Source organism: Lissotriton vulgaris, chromosome 4_1, assembly GCF_964263255.1.
Source record: "Lissotriton vulgaris chromosome 4_1, aLisVul1.2, whole genome shotgun sequence".
NCBI classification, from domain to species: domain Eukaryota; kingdom Metazoa; phylum Chordata; class Amphibia; order Caudata; family Salamandridae; genus Lissotriton; species Lissotriton vulgaris.
In genome coordinates, this window is record NC_141691.1 from 1941542193 (window position 1) to 1941566417 (window position 24225).

General features: G+C 43.7%; 1 protein-coding gene across 1 annotated transcript in view; it reads right to left on the reverse strand.

The window, feature by feature from the left end:
- The window catches only part of COL22A1 (collagen type XXII alpha 1 chain), a 994625-nt gene that overhangs the window by 449522 nt on the left and 520878 nt on the right, over positions 1-24225 (reverse strand). Inside the window, exons 8-10 of the mRNA XM_086966258.1 lie at positions 23692-23772; positions 11289-11402; positions 3571-3615 (exon numbers count right to left, since the gene is read on the reverse strand). Coding sequence (XP_086822384.1) covers positions 3571-3615; positions 11289-11402; positions 23692-23772 — 240 coding nt within the window. The remainder of the gene's footprint in view (positions 1-3570; positions 3616-11288; positions 11403-23691; positions 23773-24225) is intronic.

The following is a 24225-nucleotide window of genomic DNA, read 5'->3' on the forward strand; positions in this document are numbered from 1 at the left end:
TGCATGTCATTAGTGATAAATATCACTGACATGCAAAGTGGGGCCCAAGATGGTCGCTATCTCCTACTAGCTGTCGCTAACTGGTGTTAGCGACTGCTAGGTAATAGGGAGATAATTTTATCTCCGCTTTCTTGGCTTTTAAAGCCAAAAAAGCGGAGATAAACCCCCTTGATAATATGCCCCAGTACATGTTGTGGATTTCAACTTCGTTTCTAAACGTTAGAGATTAATAAAATGTTATCACCAATCACATACACCAATGTAACCATGTTCTGGAGAGTCACAACTGTTTTGTTATTTCTGCTTCCTCATACTGCTCATCTGCAGCTCGATAAAATGTGTTAATTACTTCTCTCCCCCTTGACCAACGCTAGGGGCTGGCAGGGATGGCAAGGGTGGCTGAGCAAGTTAATGCTCTCTCTTGATATCTGGTGTGATCTGAAGCCCATGAGATTGGATTTCGGCTTGGCTAGCTCAGCTTTCCTAGCACACGAAGTTCATTAATTGGATTGCAGCTGTCCAAATGAAGAGCTTTATAATAATATTTTCATTATATTAATTAAGAATGATGCAACAGTTAAAGGTCTATGATCTTAAGGCCTTGAGATTGAATTTCAGCATGGCTGACTCCGCTTTCTATGTACACTCAGTTCAGAAAATTGTAGAAGACATAATAAAGGCTTTATGAAAACATTTTCGTGGCATGGCTTAATATCGACACAACAGTTAAAGTTCTGTGACAAAAATGTGATCAGCAGATCCACCTGGTTAATATACCAATGATCAATCAATCAGGGTTTATAAAGTGTCACTGATCCCTCAATAGGGTATCCAGGCGCTTGGAGGCCCCGGAGGCTTATTCGAACAGTCAGGTCTTGAGGGCCAAAGATCACATGTATAGTAAAATACGTGATTCAATTTTTGCATTTCCATACACTCATGTTCATTAGGTCATAACAAATAAAAATGTAGAACAACATATGGTGCTTTCTCTACTCTGGCCCGTGGACCAAGGCACAACCAAGTTCTTGCGTTGTCTATGTCCAGACACTGATGGGTGCAGCTCCATTGTTCAATTCGGGTTCAAAGCAAAGTTCCTGTGACTCACAGCAACAGTACATTGGTTGTGAGAAGTAGGATAGAACATGACCCACTCCGCTTCCCTGAATGCCATGCTGAAAGTGTCTCCCAAGAGAGTCACCCTGGACCGCCAGGATCCACAGATAGGGGATGGCAGAGGGTGTCCAGGTCTGCAGGTGGACAAGGAGAACTGTGCATTGCGGACCATCCAATGCTCAAACTATATCGCACAGCACACTGCAGCCTGCTAGGTTTTTCACCACTTCCATCCGTGTACCAAAAATAAACTAGACTCTACATGCCCTACCTTTTCAGTGTATTGGCAGCATGCCAGAATTCATACTTCAGCTACAAGGAGAGATTATAATTTGTTCTGCCGTATTAAGCATGCTCTACAAACACAAGAAAGCTGTTTTAGTGCAACAAATTGAAGTTCTAATAGGATAACGTTAAAGTTAGCCACACCTTTTCTGGTGTACAAAGCAGCCCGCTCTCAGATCAAAGAGGCCCCTTAACCCCTTTGCAGCGGGGGTAATTCCCCCGCAGTGCTTGGGGCGCGCACAATGCCCCCGTGCTGATGACGAGCTCAGCTCGTCATGAGGCACAGCGCTCGTGTGCTCATGACGAGCTGAGCTCGTCATGACCACACCCGTTCCCGTGGAACGTTCAGCACAGCAGGGGAATTATCCCCGCGTGTGAGGGTTCCACGGCTCATGACGAGCTCAGCTCGTCATGAGCACCGGAGCACCGTGCCTCATGACGAGCTTGGCTTGTCATGAGCAACGAAAAGGTTAAGATGAACACGCGGACCACAAGAATACAGTCTGCCTGCAATATCTGAGACTCCTCCAGGACTTCTCATAGGTCACACCACCCTTGCACCAAGACACCATTTTGTGTCCCCCCCAAAGGTTTTCTTATTGATCTATGAGTTGGGTAGCATATCACACCCTTCCACTAGGATCACTGCCGCTTTCAATATGAACTGCAAAGGTGTAGATCCTCAGTTACAGTGAGCAGGACTTGTGACTTTCTCCATACTTCCCGAAGACCCAGACTAAGTGTAACTTTCAGGGCTGGTTATTTTCCATCCAGGGGTATAAGACTATCAGGGTAAACTAGAAGGTGGAGTAGGGCTGGGGCCACAGAGACTGCAGGGTGTGATACATTGATCTGCTGGGTACCTCTGGCACCGCATCATGGTGCTGAGTGTGTGTAAGAGCATTCCGTACGGACTGGGCTGGTATCTGTTGCAACGTGTAGCGGTGGGGAGTGAGTGTGTGTAAGTGGGAGTAATAGTCTGCAGACCCCCTGTGATTCACGACACTGTCTGTTGGTGCTGCTGTATACGTTGATTTCATGCCAAAAGCACAATGCAATTGACATTGGGTTTACCCAGGTGACTCCGGACTGCGATGCTGCTAAAAATTGTTCTCATTTCATGTATGTACATATCTTTGATATTGTTGTTTCCCAGGGTGTCCCCTATAACTGTGCAGGACTGTATTATCAGGATTGCTAGGGCGGGCCTGGGGTGGATAGCGTGTTGCACCGCATAAGGGTGCTCTCTCTATTGAGGGGGTTAGATTAGGATTGTCCACAGTGTGCATACTATTGATTTCATAAGGATACGAGTGGGCCTAGTACTGCTAAAAATATTTCCAAGTGTTTTTTATGCCCAAAAGTAAATGATGTCCATTTTATAATGATTGAACATGTGTGTTGAAGAAGAACCTACATACATCCTGTGTGAAGTCTCTTTTGTGTAGCTCAGTGTATTTATCGTTTGTAGCTGCTGTACCTTGGTTTTATAAAATTGCCTCTGTAGTAAGCTTGACTGCTCAGTGTCAAGATACCCAAGGGTGAGCACAGGTTATACGGTGAGTGTAATCTCCCGCCCTTGACAGAAGAGGTAGGTTCTGTCTGGGCGGGGAATCCCTTCAACCAATCAGAAAGTGCTGAATCCAGCATGTCCTTAAAGGGCACCTGCTCCCAACTTACAAAAGAATAGACTGGTGTCACGGACAGGCTTTTTCACATTCCTTGTTGATTCAGATTGGCCATTTTGAAAAAGACTGCGGTAGACACCGAATTTCTTTAATGTAAGGAAACTTTTCTTTACATAATCCTTAGACTATCTTGTTTAGTTTTTAATCCAACTCTCATGGGCCCACCAAAACCTTTCTACACTAAGTAAAAAAAATGCACTTGTTTAACTGTGCGCTACAAAAGGATATTACCACTGTGCACCTTCGTCTGAAATATTCCTTTCGCTATCAAGGGGAATGTGTGTAGTATAGTCCCTTCACTTTCATTGCTTATAATTTCTCGTTCTGCTAAAAAGATTCGTTTTTACATTTTTACATTTTATGTCACTGATCTTCTAAATGTTGCTAGCGAAACACTACACACCAGTCTGCGAAATGCATCTTTTCGAAGCAAGCAGGACACTGGACGTGAAAGCTGAATTTTTTTTTTAAAGATACTCACCTTTTGACCTCTAGGGCCCTCGGGGCCTTGTGGACCAGTCTCACCCTGCAGACAAAACAAACCAACAGTTAGTCAACACCTCTGAGGAGTGCAGGTACTTCAATACTTCAAAGCCTAAAAATCAGCGCACACCACAGAAAATATGTCAACAATGCGTATTTCAGAGGCGCGTGTTTTCCCTGCCCTCGGGCTACTGTCGCGTGCTCCGCCGTTACCACAAACACGGGAAAATAATACATTAGTCGGGAATAAACGCGACTTTTGGCATCGCCAAGTCTGCTCGCCAAGCGCGCGCTCAACCAGCACGGAAGGATGGAACGCCAACAATGGAACTTACCCGTCGGGCTAACATCTGCGCCAGCTGTGGGGAAGCACCCATTATTTACAAATCGAAGGTATACAACTTTTGCTTCGCACGTGCTCATATGTGTTTTTTTCACAATTGCTCAGCTTGTGGATAATGTCTCACTTATTCTAGTCTGTTGAAGTTCGACTGCCCGAACTGCTCACTTCGCCCAGTTGTCCCTTCCTGTCTCACACAGCTACACCCACCAATCCCTGACTCCAATATCATTACTTCTGAATCTTTCCAGAAGTACCTAACCTCCTTCCTCATTCTTACCATTTTCTTGGACACACCGGTGGCACATTTTACCTACCCGCACATTCCTCAGATCTCTTTGTAACACTTCTATTTTGGCTTTCCGTCAAACCGTATATTTATCCAGAATTCTCCCGTGTCACTCCTTAAACATTTCACATGCCACATCCTCACCTCATTCAACCCAAGCCCTCCAGGCCATTTCTCATATGCTGTTTCCATCACCCTGCTATTTCTAGCCTATTTCTATTCGCATTAAATCCCCTAGACATACCCGCCTATCGCCCTATCCCCACAATTACCCAGTTCACATCATGAGTCAATCAAAACGTAGCATTTACCTCTAAAAGGAACATTGGGTGCAATGAAGCCAGACACTTCAAAGGTATCGCGCCGGGACACTCATGAGTATCCGTGCGCGCTACAAGTGGACTTAACATAACATAACATAACATAACAAAGAGGGGAGCCAGAATCAAGGTCTGAAAACACTAGCTGGGTTAATAAGAAGTAAACACACACTCACAGCTATGGCTGCTGGAAGTGATAAGATCCACTTAATTTGCTTTTATTCTTTTTTATACGTGGTATTTTATTGAGTGTTTTAGACAATGACATATTTTATCCTCATATACGTTATAATGTTCAAATGTCTTACATTGCCACTGAAACGTTATAGTATTTTATACTGTGTCTAATGCTATGTGTTGCTTTTTTGTAGCAATTTTACTTATTTGAACAAATATGCTAGGGGGCAGATTTACAATAAATGGTGCATCCCTGCATATCCGCAGGGATGCACCAGTTATTTTGTAGCACGGCAGACACCTTTTGCGCCACCATGGATGTGCCGCATTTACAATGTGGCGCAACATGGCGCAAGAATAGACAGATGCGTGACGCATCTGATGCCGTAAAGGTGACACAGTGCGGGAGACAGGTCCGAAGCGTGACGCAACTCCAGCACTGCTCAGGGGCGCCCTATACTAGCTGTGCTGAGTCACTCCTTACGCATGCTACAAGCAGGCGTAAGGTTTTGACGCAGCGGTGTCGGAAAAGTGACTGAGTGAAATCAGTCACTTTTCCGAGGCGTTCCTGCACCGGAAGGCCAACCCCCCCCTGCGCCAGAACGCCAACATGAAGCCTGATGCAGGTTTCATGTGGCGCAGGGCTTTACAACGTGACGCTTCACCCTGGCGCTGGCTTTGCGCCGCCGCTGCTTCACAAAAGTGATGCAACGGCGGAGCAAAAGTGGCATATGGGGCTTGTAAATCTGCCCCTAATTACTTAGTGCTCATCAGGTATTAGAGTTTATTATCAAAAAAGGTGGTCCCTATGGGGAAGTGTAGCCTTGGATTTTGTTATGCGATAGGTGCATTTATTTTGCCAATTCCGTTTGTGTATGGCAGAAATGGTTTATAATGATATGACACAACATTTGCATTTCTCAAAAGACAAGATGGTCCGACAAAGTGATGGCACACTGAAAGTGATATAGAGTGATTAAAAAGTGTGCTTGAGCTATATTAAAAAAAATATACATGTGTCTGATTGAGACAATATATTGTTACGAACAGCATGAGTGTCGAAAACCACAATCAAAATTTAAAACCAGTCCACATATGTTAATGTTGACGTTTCGACCCCTTGATAAAATGACTTATGACAGGTTCAACATCAGGGCAAAGTAAAAACAGGAGACCCCAAAGGACTGGGGCAACGGAAGCCACAACCATAGGTGCAACAATCGCAGTGACCATCTTTTTTGATAATAAACACTAATACCTGATGAGCATATTTACTGCTGCAGATGCCAGGGGTACCCTTCTCCCTTTCAAAATATTTTCAGACTTGAAAGTTTGTTATTGTGACTCCAAGCTGATCGTAACTGACTATGGGAATCATCGGCGTCTTTCAAACAATGACATACCTCCCTCAAACCCTAAATCCCCCTTACCGGGCCTTAAGAGCTTTCTTCTAAATGTGCGATCTCTACCCAAACACCAACATGAGGTTTGGGATCTAATTCATACTATGCAGCCAGATATCTGTTTTCTTGTTGAAACATGGCTAAAACCCCACACAGTCACTGCCATCGCTATGGGGATTCCCTCTGGGTATAAAATCAAACATTTAGATAGAGACATTAAAACTGGAGGTGGTCTTGCTATTATACATAAAGAGTGCATAAAAGTGACTATTAGTGAACAACATATGCACCCACAGCTAGAAACAATGATTTTTAAACTTACACTTACTAACCACATCACCTGGAAAGGTGCTCTGGTCTATCGACCCCCAGGACCCAACCCTAAATTTGCACTTACTCTGCAGGAAATTTTAGCCCCTCACATTAAATCCAAAGAAGACTTCCTTCTTTTGGGTGATTTTAATATACATGTAGACTTACCCACACTTTCTGAATCCACTGACCTGATTACTGACCTTTCTAACTTAGGTCTAGAATTACAAAACCAAGGTCCCACTCATAGAGGAGGACATATGCTGGATTTACTTTTCTCTAATTGTGCCAAAGTCATCTGCTCCCCAGCAAAAGAAATGTCATGGACAGACCATTCAATGTTAGAATTTTTATTAGTAACTCCACTAAGTACTGCAAAGAGTGTCTCTTTTCCCCCCACCTGGCGACGACAATGGCACAAAGTCACTGTTAATAAAATCCAGGAATTCTGGAAAGATCCGGAAATTTTGGCAACAGACACAGCTGATACGGCTTTAGCTAAACTTAACATTTCTATTAAGCAAGCCATCGACATTGTAGCCCCCTTAAAAAAGCATAAACAGTATCCTGTGTCCAAACAAGATAGCTGGTATACCTACGAATTGAGAGCAGAAAAGCAAAACTGTAGGCGAGCTGAGAAAGCTTGGAGAAAAAGGAAAACTGAGAGTAGCAGAGCAGTTTTCTTAGACGCTCAATCAAAGTACTACAAGAATATTAATCTTGCCAGAAAACAGCACATAACGCTACAGATATCACAAGCAGGCAATTGCTCTAAGGAGCTTTTTAATATCCTGCAGAATTTTATTAAACCGACCGCATGTGAGAGCTCAGAGGACTTCTCACAAGACCTATGTGATGAAGTTTCGACATTTTTTGAGGATAAAATAAATAACATCTATGAAAAAATAGTAGCAGCCAACAGCGCTATAAATAAAACTACCAATGGTCATCCTCTGACCCCGGCAACAAACAACAATAAAATACTTCTAACATCCTTTCCTCCAATTACTAATACAGAGCTCCTCTCCCTTTGCAGCCAAATTAAATCAGAATCGCCAAGTGACCTTATTCCCGCCAAGATGATTGGCCCCATGATTTCCCTCCTGGGACCTCCCATATTAGATATGGTGAACATCTCACTAACAAAAGGTCAGGTTCCAGCAGACTGGAAAAAGGCGGTGGTGAACCCGATTAGAAAAAAGGCATCTTCCCCATGGACAGACCTCTCCAATTTACGACCTATCTCCCTCCTACCCTACCTGGGCAAGGTTACGGAGAGGCACGTGAACACCTATCTTTCTCAACATCTTGAGGCGACGGACGGCCTGGACTATTCGCAATCAGGGTTCAGGCCAAACCACAGCACAGAATCAGCCCTTCAGACGGTGACCAACAACATCAAAATGGCACTGGATGATGGCAGCTCAATGATTCTGGTGCTGTTGGACCTTTCCGCCGCTTTTGATACGGTGTCTCGCACGGTGCTCCTCAACCGCCTACGCGAGGTGGGTGTAGAGGGAGAGGCTCTGGCATGGATGAAGAGCTTTTTGACTGGTCGTTATCAAGAAGTTAGGCTGGGCTCCCACAAATCCACTCTCAGGGAGCTCAATAAGGGAGTGCCACAAGGCTCGTGCTTGAGTCCTACACTCTTTAATGTGTATGTGGCCCCCTTAGCCAACTTAGCAAGATCTTTCGGCTTCACCCCGGTGTCGTATGCCGACGACACCCAACTCCTTTTTCCCTTCAAAAACCTTACACCTGCAATAAAAAGATCTTTTGCAGATGGCATGAGAGCCATTGCAGAGTGGATGTCATCAAACTGTCTGCAGTGTAATGTAGGGAAGACGGAGGTCATGTGTTTTGGGCAAGCGGCGACACACTGGGCATCCGACTGGTGGCCCTTAGAGCTGGGCCCTGTCCCTATTCCCAAGAGTACAGTCAGCAATTTGGGAGTGCTTTTTGATCAGCAACTTACTTTCAAAGGCCACGTTAATCAAGTTGCTGGAACCTGCTTTCGGGCTATTGGTATGTTAAGACGTGTCTTCCCCTACATACCGGACCATCACAGAAAGACGCTTGTACAGGCTCTTGTCATCAGCAGGGTTGATTACTGCAACGGTTTGCTCCTTGGAGCTAACGAGGAGCAACTCAGTAAACTACAGGTAATCCAAAACACAGCTGCAAGGATTATCCTAAATGCCCCTCCAAGGACACCCTTATGTCCCCTGATGATGAGACTCCACTGGCTTCCAGTGAGGAAACGAGTCCAGTTTAAAACTCTATGTACTATCCATAAGAGTATGATAGGGGAGGGCCCAAAATACATGACCAAAATCTTTCAGCCCTACACTCCAGGGCGCCTTTTACGCTCCAGTCATCAGCAGTTACTGCAAGTACCCAGAGTAAAAAAGACCAGACAAGGCAGCCGTGCACTAGCCCATGCCGGACCAATACTCTGGAATTCTCTGCCCCCGGAATTAAGATCTCTCTCTAGTCACCTGACTTTCCGGAAAATTTTAAAAACCTATCTGTACCCTAGCAAATAATGCCCTGTAGCTTTCTACCTTCAGTTTGGACACACAATTGAAATCAGAACTCTCTTTTTTGCAGCAATAGCGCGGAGATACCCCTTCGGGGGTCTAGTCTGGCGCTTTATAAGAATATAAAATAAATAAAAATAAATTCACCAGATGCAGTCTTTAGAATGTAACATTTTCACAAGGCCCAACCCGGACATCTTTTTACCTGGTCCTTGATATAAGATCTATACGGACACTTTTGGTTACAATTGCGGCAAAATGAATGCACCTATCAAATTTCTAAATAACTTACGGAGGAGTTTGTTTAGGGCACTGTTGCTGTAAAAGCACAAGGCTACACTTCCCTCATAGGGACCACTCTTTTTTGATAATAATTGTCCTTGTCAGGTCCCTGGGTTACTGGGTTGCCCCTTTTTTCAACACATCAAGTATTAGTGGCTAGCCTAAACTAGATATTTGGTTGTGGGTCTTTTGTAGCTTGGGATACTTCAAAGAGCTGTACTCACCATAACCACCTCTACCAACTTAAATTGAATTTGCACAATAGTAATGAGGGGAATATTATGAACAAAATGGCAACCCTTGCATTGTTGGATTGCTTTTGCTGGAATTGTGGTTGTGTGAGCTGTGATACTGCCAATGAATGTCATATTGCATGTTGTTTGTCTCTATAACATGGTTACCCCATAGGCCTATTTAACTGTTCAATGAAGCCATAAGTTGGAACCGGAAGTGCACCAATGATATGGAAGTTAAAGTTCACACGTGGGCTGCAGGGGATATTGTCTCCAGTAAGATGAATGACTGAATAAGCACACCATTGTGCCTGGTTGTCTTCTATGTACCACACCGTCAAAGTCCCTGTCACCTAGGCAAGATATGTATTTTTACATTACCTACGTAAAAGCTAGGTGTGCCCTGTAAGCGCAATGGGGTGAGAGCTTAATGTATAAAAGTGGGACACGCTAAATACTAAAGAAAAGCATGTCCCTACAGTGCACAGATATGAAATGCTTATCAGGTATAGGTAAATCTGTACTGTGTCTATGGAGTGTAATTAAGCATCGTGTTTACCTACGGAGTGCCCTGATTGTAAATAAATATCTTTTTTTTATAACTCTGGCAAGGAATATGCTAAAAACACGTTCGAAAGATCCTCCTTACAATTTATAAAACATTTAGTTCAGTGATGAAAGTTGATTCTGAATTGAGAATTGAGGTTTTGGTGCTCAGTGTATGTCAACAAGTAAATATTAAGGGTGCATGCATCATTCATTTGAAATATTAGTCGATTTTAGGTAAAAAGGTTTCCAACATTGTTATGGATATATGTTCTAAAATTGTAGAAACATATGGATAAAGATTCCTAATCCCAATTCATTTGCAAACTCCAGGACAATGAGTGAATATTCTTAGGATGTTTGAAGGCCCATTGTGGTTTAGTCCAATTTCATAAAATGATCAAGTACATGTATTTTCAAGACAACCCTTAGGTAGGAGTAAAGAAGGGATTAGTATACACCAAGGCCCTATAAGCAGATGAGCTCCTTGTCCTCTTCTTTAGATCCTTGCTTTAGGACCCTGAGAGAAGATTCTAGCTGGGTTGTACCATCCCTGTCATTATCTCCCCTTTTAGTTTCTGTAACCACTACTGGGTCACATGGTTTAACACCCCTCATTCTGTCACCGTCCAGGATGTATTTGTCGGTGCTCAAGATTAGTGATCCTAGGTGAAGTATACAATGCAGACCTAAAACCAAAATATGAACCCCTTTAGAATTTACATCCCTGTTATTTCTCAATAACCCACACAAGTAGAAGAGGTGATTTCCAGATTGGTGCTTTCTCAGAGTTTGAAATGCATTACTTCACATTTTTAATTTCCCACATAAATGTTGTATTGTGGGAGAACTAAAAGCAAATCTACTGCCCCCAAACCTACATAGGAACTGGATAGTCCACGGTAGGCTCTGGTAAGTTTATTTCTATTTCTTATGCTTTATTAGATTTTAATTTGCATTAATATTATATACCTAGACATTGCTTATGATGCTTCTTTACTGTGTTTATTGTGTTGGTTATTTGACTGTGCCTTAACTAATTCAGTTGAAGATCCCTATAATCGGCTTCCCACACACAAACTCGAGAAGTAATGGTTTCCCCTTTGGTGTGACCACTGCAACCTAGATTTGAATGGATTTAGGATCTAACACTCATCTACGCCTTTACTTCTTCACATTCATGACCCCCATGTTACAAGCTTTTTCTTTTAAAAGGCATAAACACAGACAAGTACATTGTTGAATTACAAAAGTGAGTAGGTAAGGTGCTGTACCTTTTCATGTGGACACGCGGAACAATTTACGGTGCTCACTGTTCCAATTTGTTCCTGTCCAGGCGTGGGCGTTGTGGTCAGAGGTGGAGGCTCCGTGACAATTGTCACTTGGCACTGAGTACAAAAAAAGTTACAATTACCGATTTTGCTCTTTATAAAAATCAAAACTTTATTGCATTTGATGATAAAAGTACAACATTACTATCAATGAGTTACAGAAACACAAGCATCAGTCAAGATTGAAAACAATGTGGTCCAATGACACAGCGATGTTGAAATAAATCATAGCAACTACAATGGTAAAAACTATCAGCGTTATTGTTTAGAAGAGTTTAAATGTTGTAAGACTAAAATTCTTAATGGCCTAATTTAATAAAGTTAATCTAAGTTAAAACAGTAAACATTTCTGCTGATTATTTTAGTGACTTAGATTTGTGCGGTTTAAATGTTATTTTCCAAACTGGCCTAATCTATGTTTGTCAAAAGAAACAGTCTCAGATGTCCTGGATTTACTGACATATCAACTGTATGCCTGTTTTTCAATTCTTTTTTCCATATTTGGTGCACCGAGTAAAATACACCAGTTTCAGGATTACATGTGCTTGTCTCTTATGTTTCTTAGTCCATCCTTCCTGAAAGAATGTGAATTAATTGCTGCTCCATCCCAGACTTCTTGTAGAAGCTACTTTGGGACTCACAGTTGTATATCAAGTGTCCAGCTATTACAGATGTTTGTTACTAACCACAACGTTGAAAATAAGTAGGTGTTCACCGATTTGGCATGGTATTGCCCTGACCACTGCAGTGACACAAGACAAAACCTATTCGTACATAAGTTGTACATGTAAGTAAGTTAAACAGTAAACAACGTTCACCACAAAACTTTTTCCCTGCAGGGAATCACAACGCGGTCATTACAACGTATGCATTGTGATTCCGCATACCATTATTCCGCAAGCCAGAACAACGACTTGCGGAGAGGGGAGGGGAGGGAGAGGGGGGGGGATTTAAAATCCAACACCTTCCCTAGTGTCCGCACAGACTGGAGTTGGAATAGTAAATTATACTATTCCAACATCAAGCCCCCCCCCCTCCGCAAGTCGTTGTTCTGACTTGCGGAGTAATGGTATGCGGAATCACAACACAGTAGTTGTAACGACCGCGTTGTGATTGCCTGCGGGGAAAAAGAATGTGGGATAAGGACATAGATTCAGTTAAACACTGTTAATTTACTGAATTACTCTAGTTGCTGAATTTTTCTTATGTGCTATTTATTTACTGTACCATCTATGTCCTGGCATTGAATGTTTGTAAGCCTGAAAATTATCTTTGGAAAACAGGCACTATGGGCCATATTTTCAATGAAGTAACACAGCGCAGTCCTGCAAACCATTTGGCTGCACTGCGTTATTTACAACAATATGACGCTTCCCTGAGCTGTCCCCTGCACTGGTCATAATTGCCTGCCATGCACCAACGCAGCCACACTTGTACCATGCCCTGCAATGCGGGGATTATTTATTTTTTGCTGGAAAGGACACCCTCCTGCACAAAACAATCAGGAGAGGTGTTTTCCTCTTTCTATGCCTACTGCAGGATGCAGCAAGCATAGAAAGAGAAAAAAGTGAGGCGAAATAAAGGTATTTCTTCTTGCTGTGCCTCCTTCTGCCTATCCCGGGGAGGGGTAAGATTCTGCCGCATTTCTAGGTTTATGTAACTTTGTAAATCTAGGAATGCAGCAGAATCCATGTTTGTTTTCTGGGGACACCCACAGCAACTCCCATAAAACACCCCTTTCACTCAAAGTACTGCGTGAAAAGGGGCCGTATTTACAAGGACACATTTACGGCAGTGCATTTTCACAATTCGAGAAATCCCGAAAGAGAACTGTCCTCCATACTAGGTGAGATGTAGCAACTAAAGGGGAATAAATAAAAGTGGCAAAAAACTTGCATTGATATTCTCTCTGCAGCTATTTATGTGCTTTGAAATTAAGCATGCAAGTGACCTATAAATGACTTAAAATATTTGCAAATATATTTTACAATAGTCATTCCAGTAACCAGCACTCTGGCTCTAATGTTTGCCCTGCAATTGTTATCCAATTTTTAACCACCCTGCACTATTAAAACTGATTTAGTATTGGTGATAATGTTAAAGAGATAATAGTCGGAGAGAAAATAATTTATTTTGAAATCTGCTGCCATTACAACCAATCCGAGTATGGGTAGACAGAGTATAGCCACTGATACTAAAGGGTAAACTAGAGTTTACAGCTGCTTCTCCTGCCTACCCTGATTGTGTCCTCAGATTCAAGTTTTAACATCACTGTTTGAAAATGCGTTCATTGTGTACAAAATACAACATTTTGCATAAAATACAACATATGAACCAATGAGGAGTTAGCAATGGTCAAGTGTAAGTGGCTGGCTCCTTGAAAGCTCAACTAGTTACTTTGTAGTTACTCATTGCTTTATTCATTTACTGATGAGGTGAAACCTTTTGCCAGTCCCATGTTTTCATGTCTAAAAATATCAAATCAACAAAACAGCACTCCCCCAAAATGTGATGCTTTATGCTCTATAATTTGACTTCTATAGCCACATAATTTATGGCACGATTTATATCTTGGTTGTATGTATACTCTGTCCCAACGGCGACAGAGAAAGCCCAACTCTGAGACAAATGTCCGCGTGGCAAATTTAAAAGAGAGCGGACCTTGGGTTTAATCATGGTGGAGACCCCTGTGGAATAAGGGCCGTCAGAAGCAGGCCACTAATTCCACCCACCGACTTTAGATAAGTGGAATTAGAGGTAAGTTTTGACAGCTATTCACCACCAGGAAAACCCAAGTGGTAATGGGCACTAAAAACTGCTAAAGGCTTCCCTCGCCACAGGAGAGGAATCCCATGGCAAGCAGAGCATTTCTTTTTTCCTTTTCAAAATGAAAATCCCGCTCCAGGAAGGAACCCTGGACCAAACTGTAAGCAGCATTGACGAGAACAACCATGATGGTGGTTCCTGCCAATGGTTTAGAAATGACCAACGGCTTGGTGATCATTTCTGAATTAACCGGGGTGCACCTTGTCTTTCATTCATCTTTCATAATCTTTTATTCGGTTACCACTTGTTTGCAACCATAAAAAGTACAGAGTTTAAAACAATAATTTAAAAAAAAGACAAAAACAGTATTTATCAAGGGAAGAGCGATTAAAAGGAAAGCACAATTATAATAATAAAGTAACATCTGTAATAAATAAACAAACAAACAGCAACATTTAGAGCTGTAGAACATGGAAGAGAAATACAATTAATTTACATGGGAATAAGAAAGATTACGCAATCATCAGAAAAGAAATTCTTATCAATCAAGAGCTTGACGTATATTAATGCTTGCTTTTAAAAAGATAGCTATGCACTTTGCAACATGTGTTGAGTCCAGGAGCTGTAAAGAAAGAAATGCAGGATAGCATGACCTATAGCCAATTGAGCGGAGGAGTGGGAGAATCCAGGTTTTTCGTGGTAGTTTATAATATTTACAAAAGAAAATAATGTGGATTGTTGATTGGGTGGATACTCCATCACATGGACAGTTTATAAGGCTACTCGACCAATTCTGTGTTTTTGGAAAGGAAACTAAACGGAAAAAAGTATTAAAACGGAATCTTGACAGGAGGAATTTCTCGTAGTTGGACAAATAATACGTTAGATAAGGTTGGATACCTCTGACAGTTTGAATTGTACAAATTTGGGAGTTAGATGGTTTTACAATCTCCATTAGGCTGCGAAGTTCTCTCAGGTGATCCAAACATATCTTTTTTAACTCTTTTCTTGAGATGTCCTCCACACTTGGTGGGTCGTCAAAGTAAGAGCTACGGCCAAGATCGTTGAAGAAGTTCCCCACGTAAGCTAGCCAGGGGATCCTTCGACAGTTGGTTAGAGCCATTCCGTCCGTGATCAGGGAACGTGTTAGGTGGCACTCTGGTTTTGTCCATATGCGTTGCCATAAGAGAATTGGTTGAGAGCCTATGGTGTCGCTAATGTATTCCATACCAAGCTCATTGTGAGAGGCATAGTTCGGAGCACTTTGTGGAAGAGCCAGCAAGTATTTGACAAACCCGTTCTCTATTGTTTGAATGGGATCTATTGGTCCGTAGCCCCAAACTCCCGCACCATAGGTGGCCACACTGTGGCATTTTGGGTAATACATTTTGAGGAGTTCGGTAGGAGCAGGTTTGCCTAGTTTCCTAGCGAAAGAGACCAAGGCCGTTGTTGCTCGTTGAAAAAGAAGTTTTCTGCTGGCCGTGGCCTGTCGCCAGCTTAGGGAGTCGTCCACCAGGATGCCTAGGTATGGATAGGCAGAGGTTTTTTCCAGCCATGTTTTTTCAACCACGATTGATTTAGGATTCTTGACCTTAGGGCCAATATGCATAGTGAACGTCTATTTTATGTTAATTTTAAGGCCGAGAGAGCCCATAAAGGAGCAGTATTTATCAAGTTGTTTTTGTAGTTGATTCAGTGTTCTGGCGATGATGACCGAGTCATCTGCATAGAGCAATGTTGGTATAGGGCGATGGTTAATCTGTGGTAGGTCCTGGCTCCCTTCTAGCATAGCCAGCTCAAGTCCATTGGTGTAAAGATTGAACAGGAAGGGAGCCAGTACACATCCCTGCTACCCCTTTTCCTATGGAAAACGGAGAAGAGAGCTCTCCATTAGCTCCAAATCTGACACGTGCTGTGGCGTCAGAGTAGAGTTCACTGAGGAAGACTATAAGGGCTGGGTCCACCCCAAGATCACTAAGTATAGCCCAGGGTTTAGAATGCAGGACGCAGTCAAACGCTGCACTGAGATCAACGTACATGAGAAAGATGTTACCTCCTTTGGCACCCACATGCTTCCCAATCAAAAGGGCAAGATTTAGAGCCTGCTCCACAGTCCCAAGTCCCTTCTGGAAACCGTATTGCAGGTCGGTTATGATGTTATTTGCTTGGGCCCATAGTTGTAATCGATCCAGAACCACCCGACCCGCAACTTTACCCACGGAGTCCAGAAGGGAGATAGGCCTGTAGCAGGCAGGGTCGTTACGGTCGTCTTTTTTAAAAATGGGAAGCAAGATAGACGTTGACCAAGACTCAATCAACCCGATTGATGTTGCTGCGGCCAGGACCTGGGTGAGGAGTGGTGACCAGAGTTCGAAGTTATGGAGAAAGAAGTCCAGCGGGACACCATCAGGCCCGGGAGCTTTTCCGGGTTTAGACGCCTTGAGAGCTTTAGATACCTCTACATGATTAAAATGGATGTTGATCGGGTAGCTATTCTTCGTCGACTTGTTGCCGCCATTCTGTTCTTCCCCTGGAGGAACCAATTGTGGGTTCCCAAAGATTTTGGAGAAATGAGAGACCCATTTGTCTGCTGTGACTGCAACGTCTAGGTGCTGTCCCTTCGATGTGTCGGCCAAAAAGGGGGATCTAATAACTTGCCAGAAGAGAGCGCTGTCTTTACTCTGGCAGCTGTCGTGCAGCTGTGGCCATAGATTTTTCTTGATTTCTCTCCTGCGTTCCACTCTGGCTAAGTTGTAAAGTTTCCTTAGGTTGGAAATTTCCAAGATGTCCCTCGTGGGTCTACGAAGGGCTTCCTTTAAGTTCGAAAGGGCCTTACGACAGTTTGCATTAAACCATCTCTCGGAGGTAGACTTTTTGTTCTTATGCTTACCAGTAAACTCTTCTCCAATTACCTTCAGAATTTTCTGGAAGCTGGCCATGATTGTTTGGGGAGAGGAATCAGTTGATAGGCAGTCTAGAACCCAAGGTGTGGTTTTTACGAGAACTTTCTCAGTAATTGCAACTGGATCCACCTTGGCCCATTTAACCGTGTAGCCATTTAGCTTGTTCATGGTTAAAGAGCTTTGAGTTAGGTGGCTGGAGATGGTAGAAGGCAAGATAACATTTTTTGGCAGAACTGTTACACTAATGGGGAAGTGGTCGCTGCTGACATCAGTCCCAGTGGAGAAATTGGCCACTTGACCCTTTAGGCTCTGGGAGGTCATAATGTAATCAATAGTGGTTTTGGACCCCCTACCATGGAACGTTGGTAAAAAGTCTGATGGGGGTTCAACTAAATTATTTGCAAAATCAAGCTCTAGAGAAAAAAGGGACTCGTTTAATTTATTGCCACATGGAGAATGTGCAAAATGAAAGAAAGGGCTACCGTGCTCATCCTGCAGGCCACAGTTTCCATTATTGTAGTTAGTGCATAGTGAGAGATTAAAATCGCCACCCCAGATTACATATAGTGGGGATGTTTGTAGTTCATTTTGCAAGAATTCTAAAAAAGTGGTAATTTCCCTTAACAATTTTATACAATCCATTGTGTCAGAATTATTATAATAATTGACCAGGATATAAGTACTATTTTTATTAAAATTTATTTGCAAGATTTGATAACTTGGGTGTTCTTTGGATTTACGTATAGATATAGGAGACAGAGTGTTGGCAACATAAACTGCCAATCCTCCCTTTGGTCTACCCATAGCTCCCTGGCTTGCTGCAATATGAAACGTTTTATAGCCCATTAAATGGTTTGGAGTGATTGACCATGTTTCCTGAAGACAAACTATCTGGTGTTCAGTTACCGTATCAAGCCACGGTTGCAACGACATTTTTGCACGCAAACCTGCAACGTTCCAATATAAAATTGAAAAGCTCAGATCTACGTTATGGGAATGAACATTTGGCTGAGATGGTAAGGTTTCAGGTAGCTGAGAATCAGAGGATCGCGTAAGCGAACACACTGATCCGGCCACAATCCCTACCTTGTTATTATCTGGGTTTTTAGACTGATGGAAGTCTACATCGTTTGCTCCGATAGGGGCCTCCATGGGTCTGATCATCGTTAGGTTTGAGATAGCAAGGGGAGTTTCTATAGTGAAACCTGTCTTGTTACTATTTGTAGTGGACGAAATTAATTCTAAAGAAACTTGACATTTAGACTGATTTGGTTTTAAGCCAGGACTTAAAGGAACGTCAGGAGTTTTAAGGGCCTGGCTCGTACTCATTGCGGTCGCTAACGGTCAGTCTACCATTTCCAGACAATCATATCTGTTTCTGGTTGGAAAACCCTGCCAACCCTCCATGGAAAAGTGGGGCCTGCCAGGATGCCAGAACTGGGACTGCCAGTGCTGTGATTGCCAATCTCTACTCCTATTTCTGTAACTGTAACCCACCTGATTACAGTGCCCTTCCCGTGGCTGTTGCCAGTTTAAAATAGGGAAGTATTGATGGGTATTCACTGGGGGATAGAAGAAGGAAAGATGTTGGGCGTCAATTCCGCCTTTTTTTCCCAATGTTGGCCAGGAGCAAATATAGTCGACAGTGATTGGATCATCACAGTTTACTATAATGCAGTCGCCCTGAATTGGCTTGTGTTCGTCCCCTATCCAAGTTACTCTACGAACTGTAGAGATTCTGCCAGAGTGGCGGGGCTGTAATGGCCTATTTAGGCTTAGCCACTGCAGAACCTTATTTTTAAGTGACCAAGCAGATTCGTCAGTGCCTTCGGGTAGTTCTGGTACTCCGGTAAGGATGACCGTGTAAGGGGATGCCTCAGGTGGAAGGTGTACTGGACGCCTCGGTCGCACTCCCCTTTTAGTTGTCTCCAAAGGTTTTATTTCCACTGTTTTTGGAAGTAAAGGTGTCTGTTTTTTGTTTGTGGCTTGGTTAGTACTTTTCGTGGTACCTGGAGAAATCTGGGACAGGGCAGTAGCCATTATAGTCTTTGGGACACCTGCATCAGGATTTGGCTGCTGGTGAGCTGGTGAGCTGGTGGAGCAATGTGCTTTGGTTGCGTGAGAGATGGAGTAGCCACTACGGGCAGTTTACTTCCAGGGTCAAATTGGGCCGTTTGGGGATCTTTTGTTGGATGTTTAGATTGCCCCTTCCCCTGTTTTGTTTGTTGTGCGCTGGGCACAGTGAGTGGTGTAATTGATAAAGATGCTATCTGTTTTTCAAGGTGCCTCAAGCTAGTTTTCAGCGGTTTTAGATGTTGGATGAAGAGCTCCCTGATCGTGGATAATATTAACGGGGTGGTATTACAGGCTCTGCAAAAGCCCCCCAACTGGGACATTGTAGAGGAATTATCAAGTAAATTCTCAGCGTTTATGTTAGGCACTGGGGGTTTAATGACATTTGATGTATTTATACTAAGTTGTATGGGCTGAGTAAACTGACCCCCACCCCGGACTCCAAAGGGGCATCAGACCCTGCTCGATTACCTCAAGACTTACTGTTCCCCTGTTTAGGAATAGCACCTTCCCTAACCCCGCGGAGCTGCTTATCTAGGGTCGTTTCCAGCGTTTGACACAGCTCCAAGTCTGGGGTATTTTCTAAGTCCACTGACGAAATGGAGTCAGATGAGGATTGAGTTGCAGAAAGATCTACTGAGCAAGGAACTGTGTGGATAAGTGCAGCCATAACTGATGGTGTAGATATAGAGGTAATAGGGCCTTGCTGGATAGGAGAGGCCGCTGTGGCCAGAAGGCCCATCGAGGAGCGTTTAGCATTTACAAGATCTAGGGATACTCTGCGCTCCAGCAGGGAAATACTCTGATCTATGACCTCGTTTGTTCGTGAAATGAATTGATCTATTGGCCCGGTGAATTGGGCAACAGTTAATGTGGCTTTGGTTTTACTTCTAGTTCCTCGGGTCATAATGCTTTTGTCAGAGAAACGGACGGCAGACCGCAATACCCTTATGAAAAACAAAAATACAAGGGAGGTGGCCCGGTCCGGTCCTTTCCGGTCACTAACGGGCAACAACGGGCCCGCCCTTGGCCCGGGCTTCGCCCGGCGTCCCGCGAGACGGAACAGGGGTCACTTTTATGCGCCTCCTGGCGCTGGGTAGTGACGCTTCAGTGGTGGTGACGCTGGACGCTGGAGACCTCGAGGGCTGCCAGGAGTTGTAGGCAGCCCCTCGCCATGCTCCGCTCGGCGTCCCCGCTCTAGGTCGTAAGTGAGCAACTGGGCAGCGGGAGGCAGGCGGGAGGGTCTCGACAGCCAAGTAAGAGTCTTAAGCAGATTTGGTAGGAGGTCAACAGGAGAAGGCACAGGCAAAAACAACGAAGCCCCGCTTACCAGAACAGGGGTCACTTTTATGCGCCTCCTGGCGCTGGGTAGTGACGCTTCAGTGGTGGTGACGCTGGATGCTGGAGACCTCGAGGGCTGCCGTAAGTAAGAGTCTTAAGCAGATTTGGTAGGAGGTCAACGGGAGAAGGCACAGGCAAAAGCACCTTGTAAGAAAGTGCCCCTTTTTGTCACTCCCACTTTTTTGCCACAGGTACAGATGTTTTTCAACTAATGTGCACAGGTCCCTGCTAACCAGGCCCCAGTATCAGTGCTCTTTTTCTAAAACAAGGTAAAAGGGTTTGATTTCCACACAATTGGCACATACTTTGGCACCCCTGTACGTCCTTAGTAAGTGGTTCCCCTGGTACCTATGGCATGGATACCAAAGAGGGTCCCTAAGGGCTGCAGCATGTATTATGTCACAATAAAGGACCACCCCATCCAAAATGCATGCAACTTTTCATTGCAAACTGCGTGTCATGGTGCAAACCATTAGTGAAAACACGGCATGGCACACTAACTGTGTGCTCTGCCAAAGTCTCTGCATGGAATATACCCAAGTCACTCCTACAGCAGGTCTTGTAGCTCTAAGCCAGAGTGCAATATATTGCATGTGAGGCCATATCTGCATGAGCAGATATGCCCCGTCCTGTCTAGTCAAATTACTAAATGATACAATTGAACAGGGAGGCCATTTTCAATATATGTACTGGGCACTGGTCATTACCAGTTCTCCAGCTGCATGATGGCTTTGCTGAAACCTATGGTGTTTGGTATCAAACACCTTGCCTTAATAAATCTATACTCTTGCCAGTACAAGATTTATTAGGACATGTACCCAGAGGGCAACTTAGAGGTGGTCCCTGAAAAACCTGCCACCATTAAGTGTGCTGGCTGGCTAGTCATGTCCAGGCTGCCGCCAAGGACACGCTTCTGACCCTCTGCAGGTGAGAGCCCATGCTCTCTGAGGCCAGAAAAAAAGGCCTGCTCCAGAGGAAAGGTGTTTACACCTCCACCAGCATGATTGCTACTGATTTAGCATTTCAAGGACAAAGGCTTTAAAGCCTTAGGCGCCTTTTGATGTTCATCCCTGTCTTTCCCGAGACCTGGGATATGCCGCCTCCTGCCCGAGGCCCATTTAGCACCAATGCTAGTAGGCATATTGCACAACCAGGCTAGTCACACCCCTAAGGTGGGCTTCCTGATGTGCTCTTGATATAAGGATTCCAAAATTTTGTTTTGGGGAAACTAGGAACTCTGGGACACGGTTATGCCCACCCCCCTCAGGAAGTGATCATATTAGGGGTGTAGTGACTCCACGGGTCAGTAGCCCATTGGCTACTACCCTTCACTCTCCTAAAATGCCCCTAAATTCAGTATTTAGGTGGCCCCCTGACACCAGGTACTCATATTCACCTGCCTAAAAGAAGAAGGACAAAAAGAGCCAAAGAATGCAGCAACTATAGACTTGCTGTGGACTTGGGGCCAAACCCTACCTGCCTGCTCCTGCCTCAACAATTGCAAAGACCCGACTCGTGCTGTAGCTGTGCATCTTCCAAAAGCATTGGAGGGCTGCCAGCACTTTGCCAACCAGACAGGATCTCCCCTGAAATGGAGGAGCCACATCCCTGCAGCCTGCAGGCACCGACCGCATGTCTTATTCACCGATCTGCTGACCACTGGGTCACAAATGCAGAAGCCACCCAGGAGGAAGTATCCGTGCTCCCAATATCAGATCCATCTCCCCACCAAGTTTGAAGATGCCAGGATCCCCAGGAACTGCCCTGCTCCAACACCTGTAGTGCAGGACCCCATGCAGCAACTAAGCTTGTTCAGCGTCCAGCCCAGACACCAGCACTGCCAAAACCAACTAACAAACGTGAGACATCATCACCAGAGAGGCCAATATTGAGAGTGGCCCTTCTGTCCAGTTTTGTTCCCATCTACAGGTTGACCCAAAAAGTGAGCTCATCGAATGCAAGTGACCCACTGGATAAAACATCTCTGTAATCGAGTCCAAGCCTACCGACGGTGCGCCCTTGCCCCAGAGACCCTTGAGAATTTAGACTCCCACTGGGTTCGGACAGACTTGTCCCCAACTCTTCACTTGCAGCATTTTTCTGTTACAAAGTTTGTCCATAGACTGCAGCTGTAGCAGTTGAGGTTACCCTTGCGACTATCACCTCTTCACCTGAACACACCAGGATAGGTAGACCAAAACTGCTGGTGGTTCTAAAAGCCTTGGCCCCTACGTAACTTAAGTCCAGAAGAACAACCCTGTAACTCGATTGCAAGTACCCCTGTGCAGTTTATGTTTGTCCCATAGGATAACATTGCCGCATTTGAGGCTCTTGCCTCAAATCTGACAGCTGTATTTTCTGTTTCTTAAAATCGCTAGCTCAAAAAGTACTTACCTCATCTCATAGATCTTGGTGTCTAAATTAATATAAAAATGTATGTTATTTTTCTAAATTGGTGTTGAATTTCCCTATTAAGTGTGTGTCTCATTTATTGTCTCTTTGTGTGCAACAACTGCCTAACATTCCCCACTGATAAGCCTAAGGCTGCTTGACCACACAACTAAAAATAGAGCACCTTTTGATTGTTAAAGTAAGCTCCTGTACACTAATAAGGGATTCCTGGACTCTCTACATAGGACACCTCATTTTCATACACTTTATAGAGAAAGCTAGCTTTCTATACAACTCTGCCAGGGCAACAAAATATTTTACTCAATCTCCCTAATGGAAAAAAAGGCTGCACATCTGTAACAGACCCTCTCTGCAGCATTATATGGCCATCCCCTGATGTAAAAGTTCAGTGGTCATGATTTTGATGCACTTTTGATATAGTAGGCGGGACATCAATCTCATTATTGAGAGAGCAACCTGTCTACCAAACTCCAATTAAACCTCTAAGTTTTTTGGTAATAGGAAGAATCTTCAGGCACCAATGAAGAGAGAGATAACTAGAACTGCCATAGACGTTTTGCTGACACATGGTCCTTTGACTGATTTTGGACTTCCTCTTAGGTAGTCTTTGAGTGGTCTGGCAAGAAAGATGCAGATATTGAAACCAAAGGGTAGCTCCTCTGGTGTTGATGTGTCTTCTCCTACAGATTTTCAGGACGCAAATATATTCTGGGTATAGTCTCCTTTCAAAAGACAGCCAAGAAGAAAAAGTTTGCAGTTGGTGTCCATGCACAATCTTTTAACACATTAGCATCATTGACAGAGACCTCAACATCAGTGGCAAAGATATCAAATAATGTGGAGGTACTTACTGGTCCATTTGGGATGTCACAACAAGTTTCCAGTTCTGCATGGCGGGAGTCACAGTATATAACAATGCGTTGGAGGTCAAACTATAAAGAATGCAGAATTAATGTAGTTAGTATCATAGGTCTTTCTAGAAGGAACATAGAATGTTGATTATTAATGCCTACAAAATGTTGCTCATATTAACCCTAGAATATCTGCTATGGATCACAAATACCATATTTCTGTCTTATACAATATGAACATTCTCAGCTACTTCACTGAATTATTTTCAAGCTCTTTGAGATCAAAAATTACAGAAACCATTGGTACGGAGATATACCATGGCATGAATTGTCTATGATCTTGGACAGAGAAAGCAATCTGTTTGTTGAAGATGGAATGGGCTCCATATATAAATCCACTACTGAGTCCTAAATCTCTAAAGGACCACGCCCTTGCATGCATCTACATATGCCTATAACTTGTAGAGAGTTAGGAAGTTTTACCTGATTTATGATTGTGACAGGCAGGTATGAGGAAACTTTAGAATGTGTATG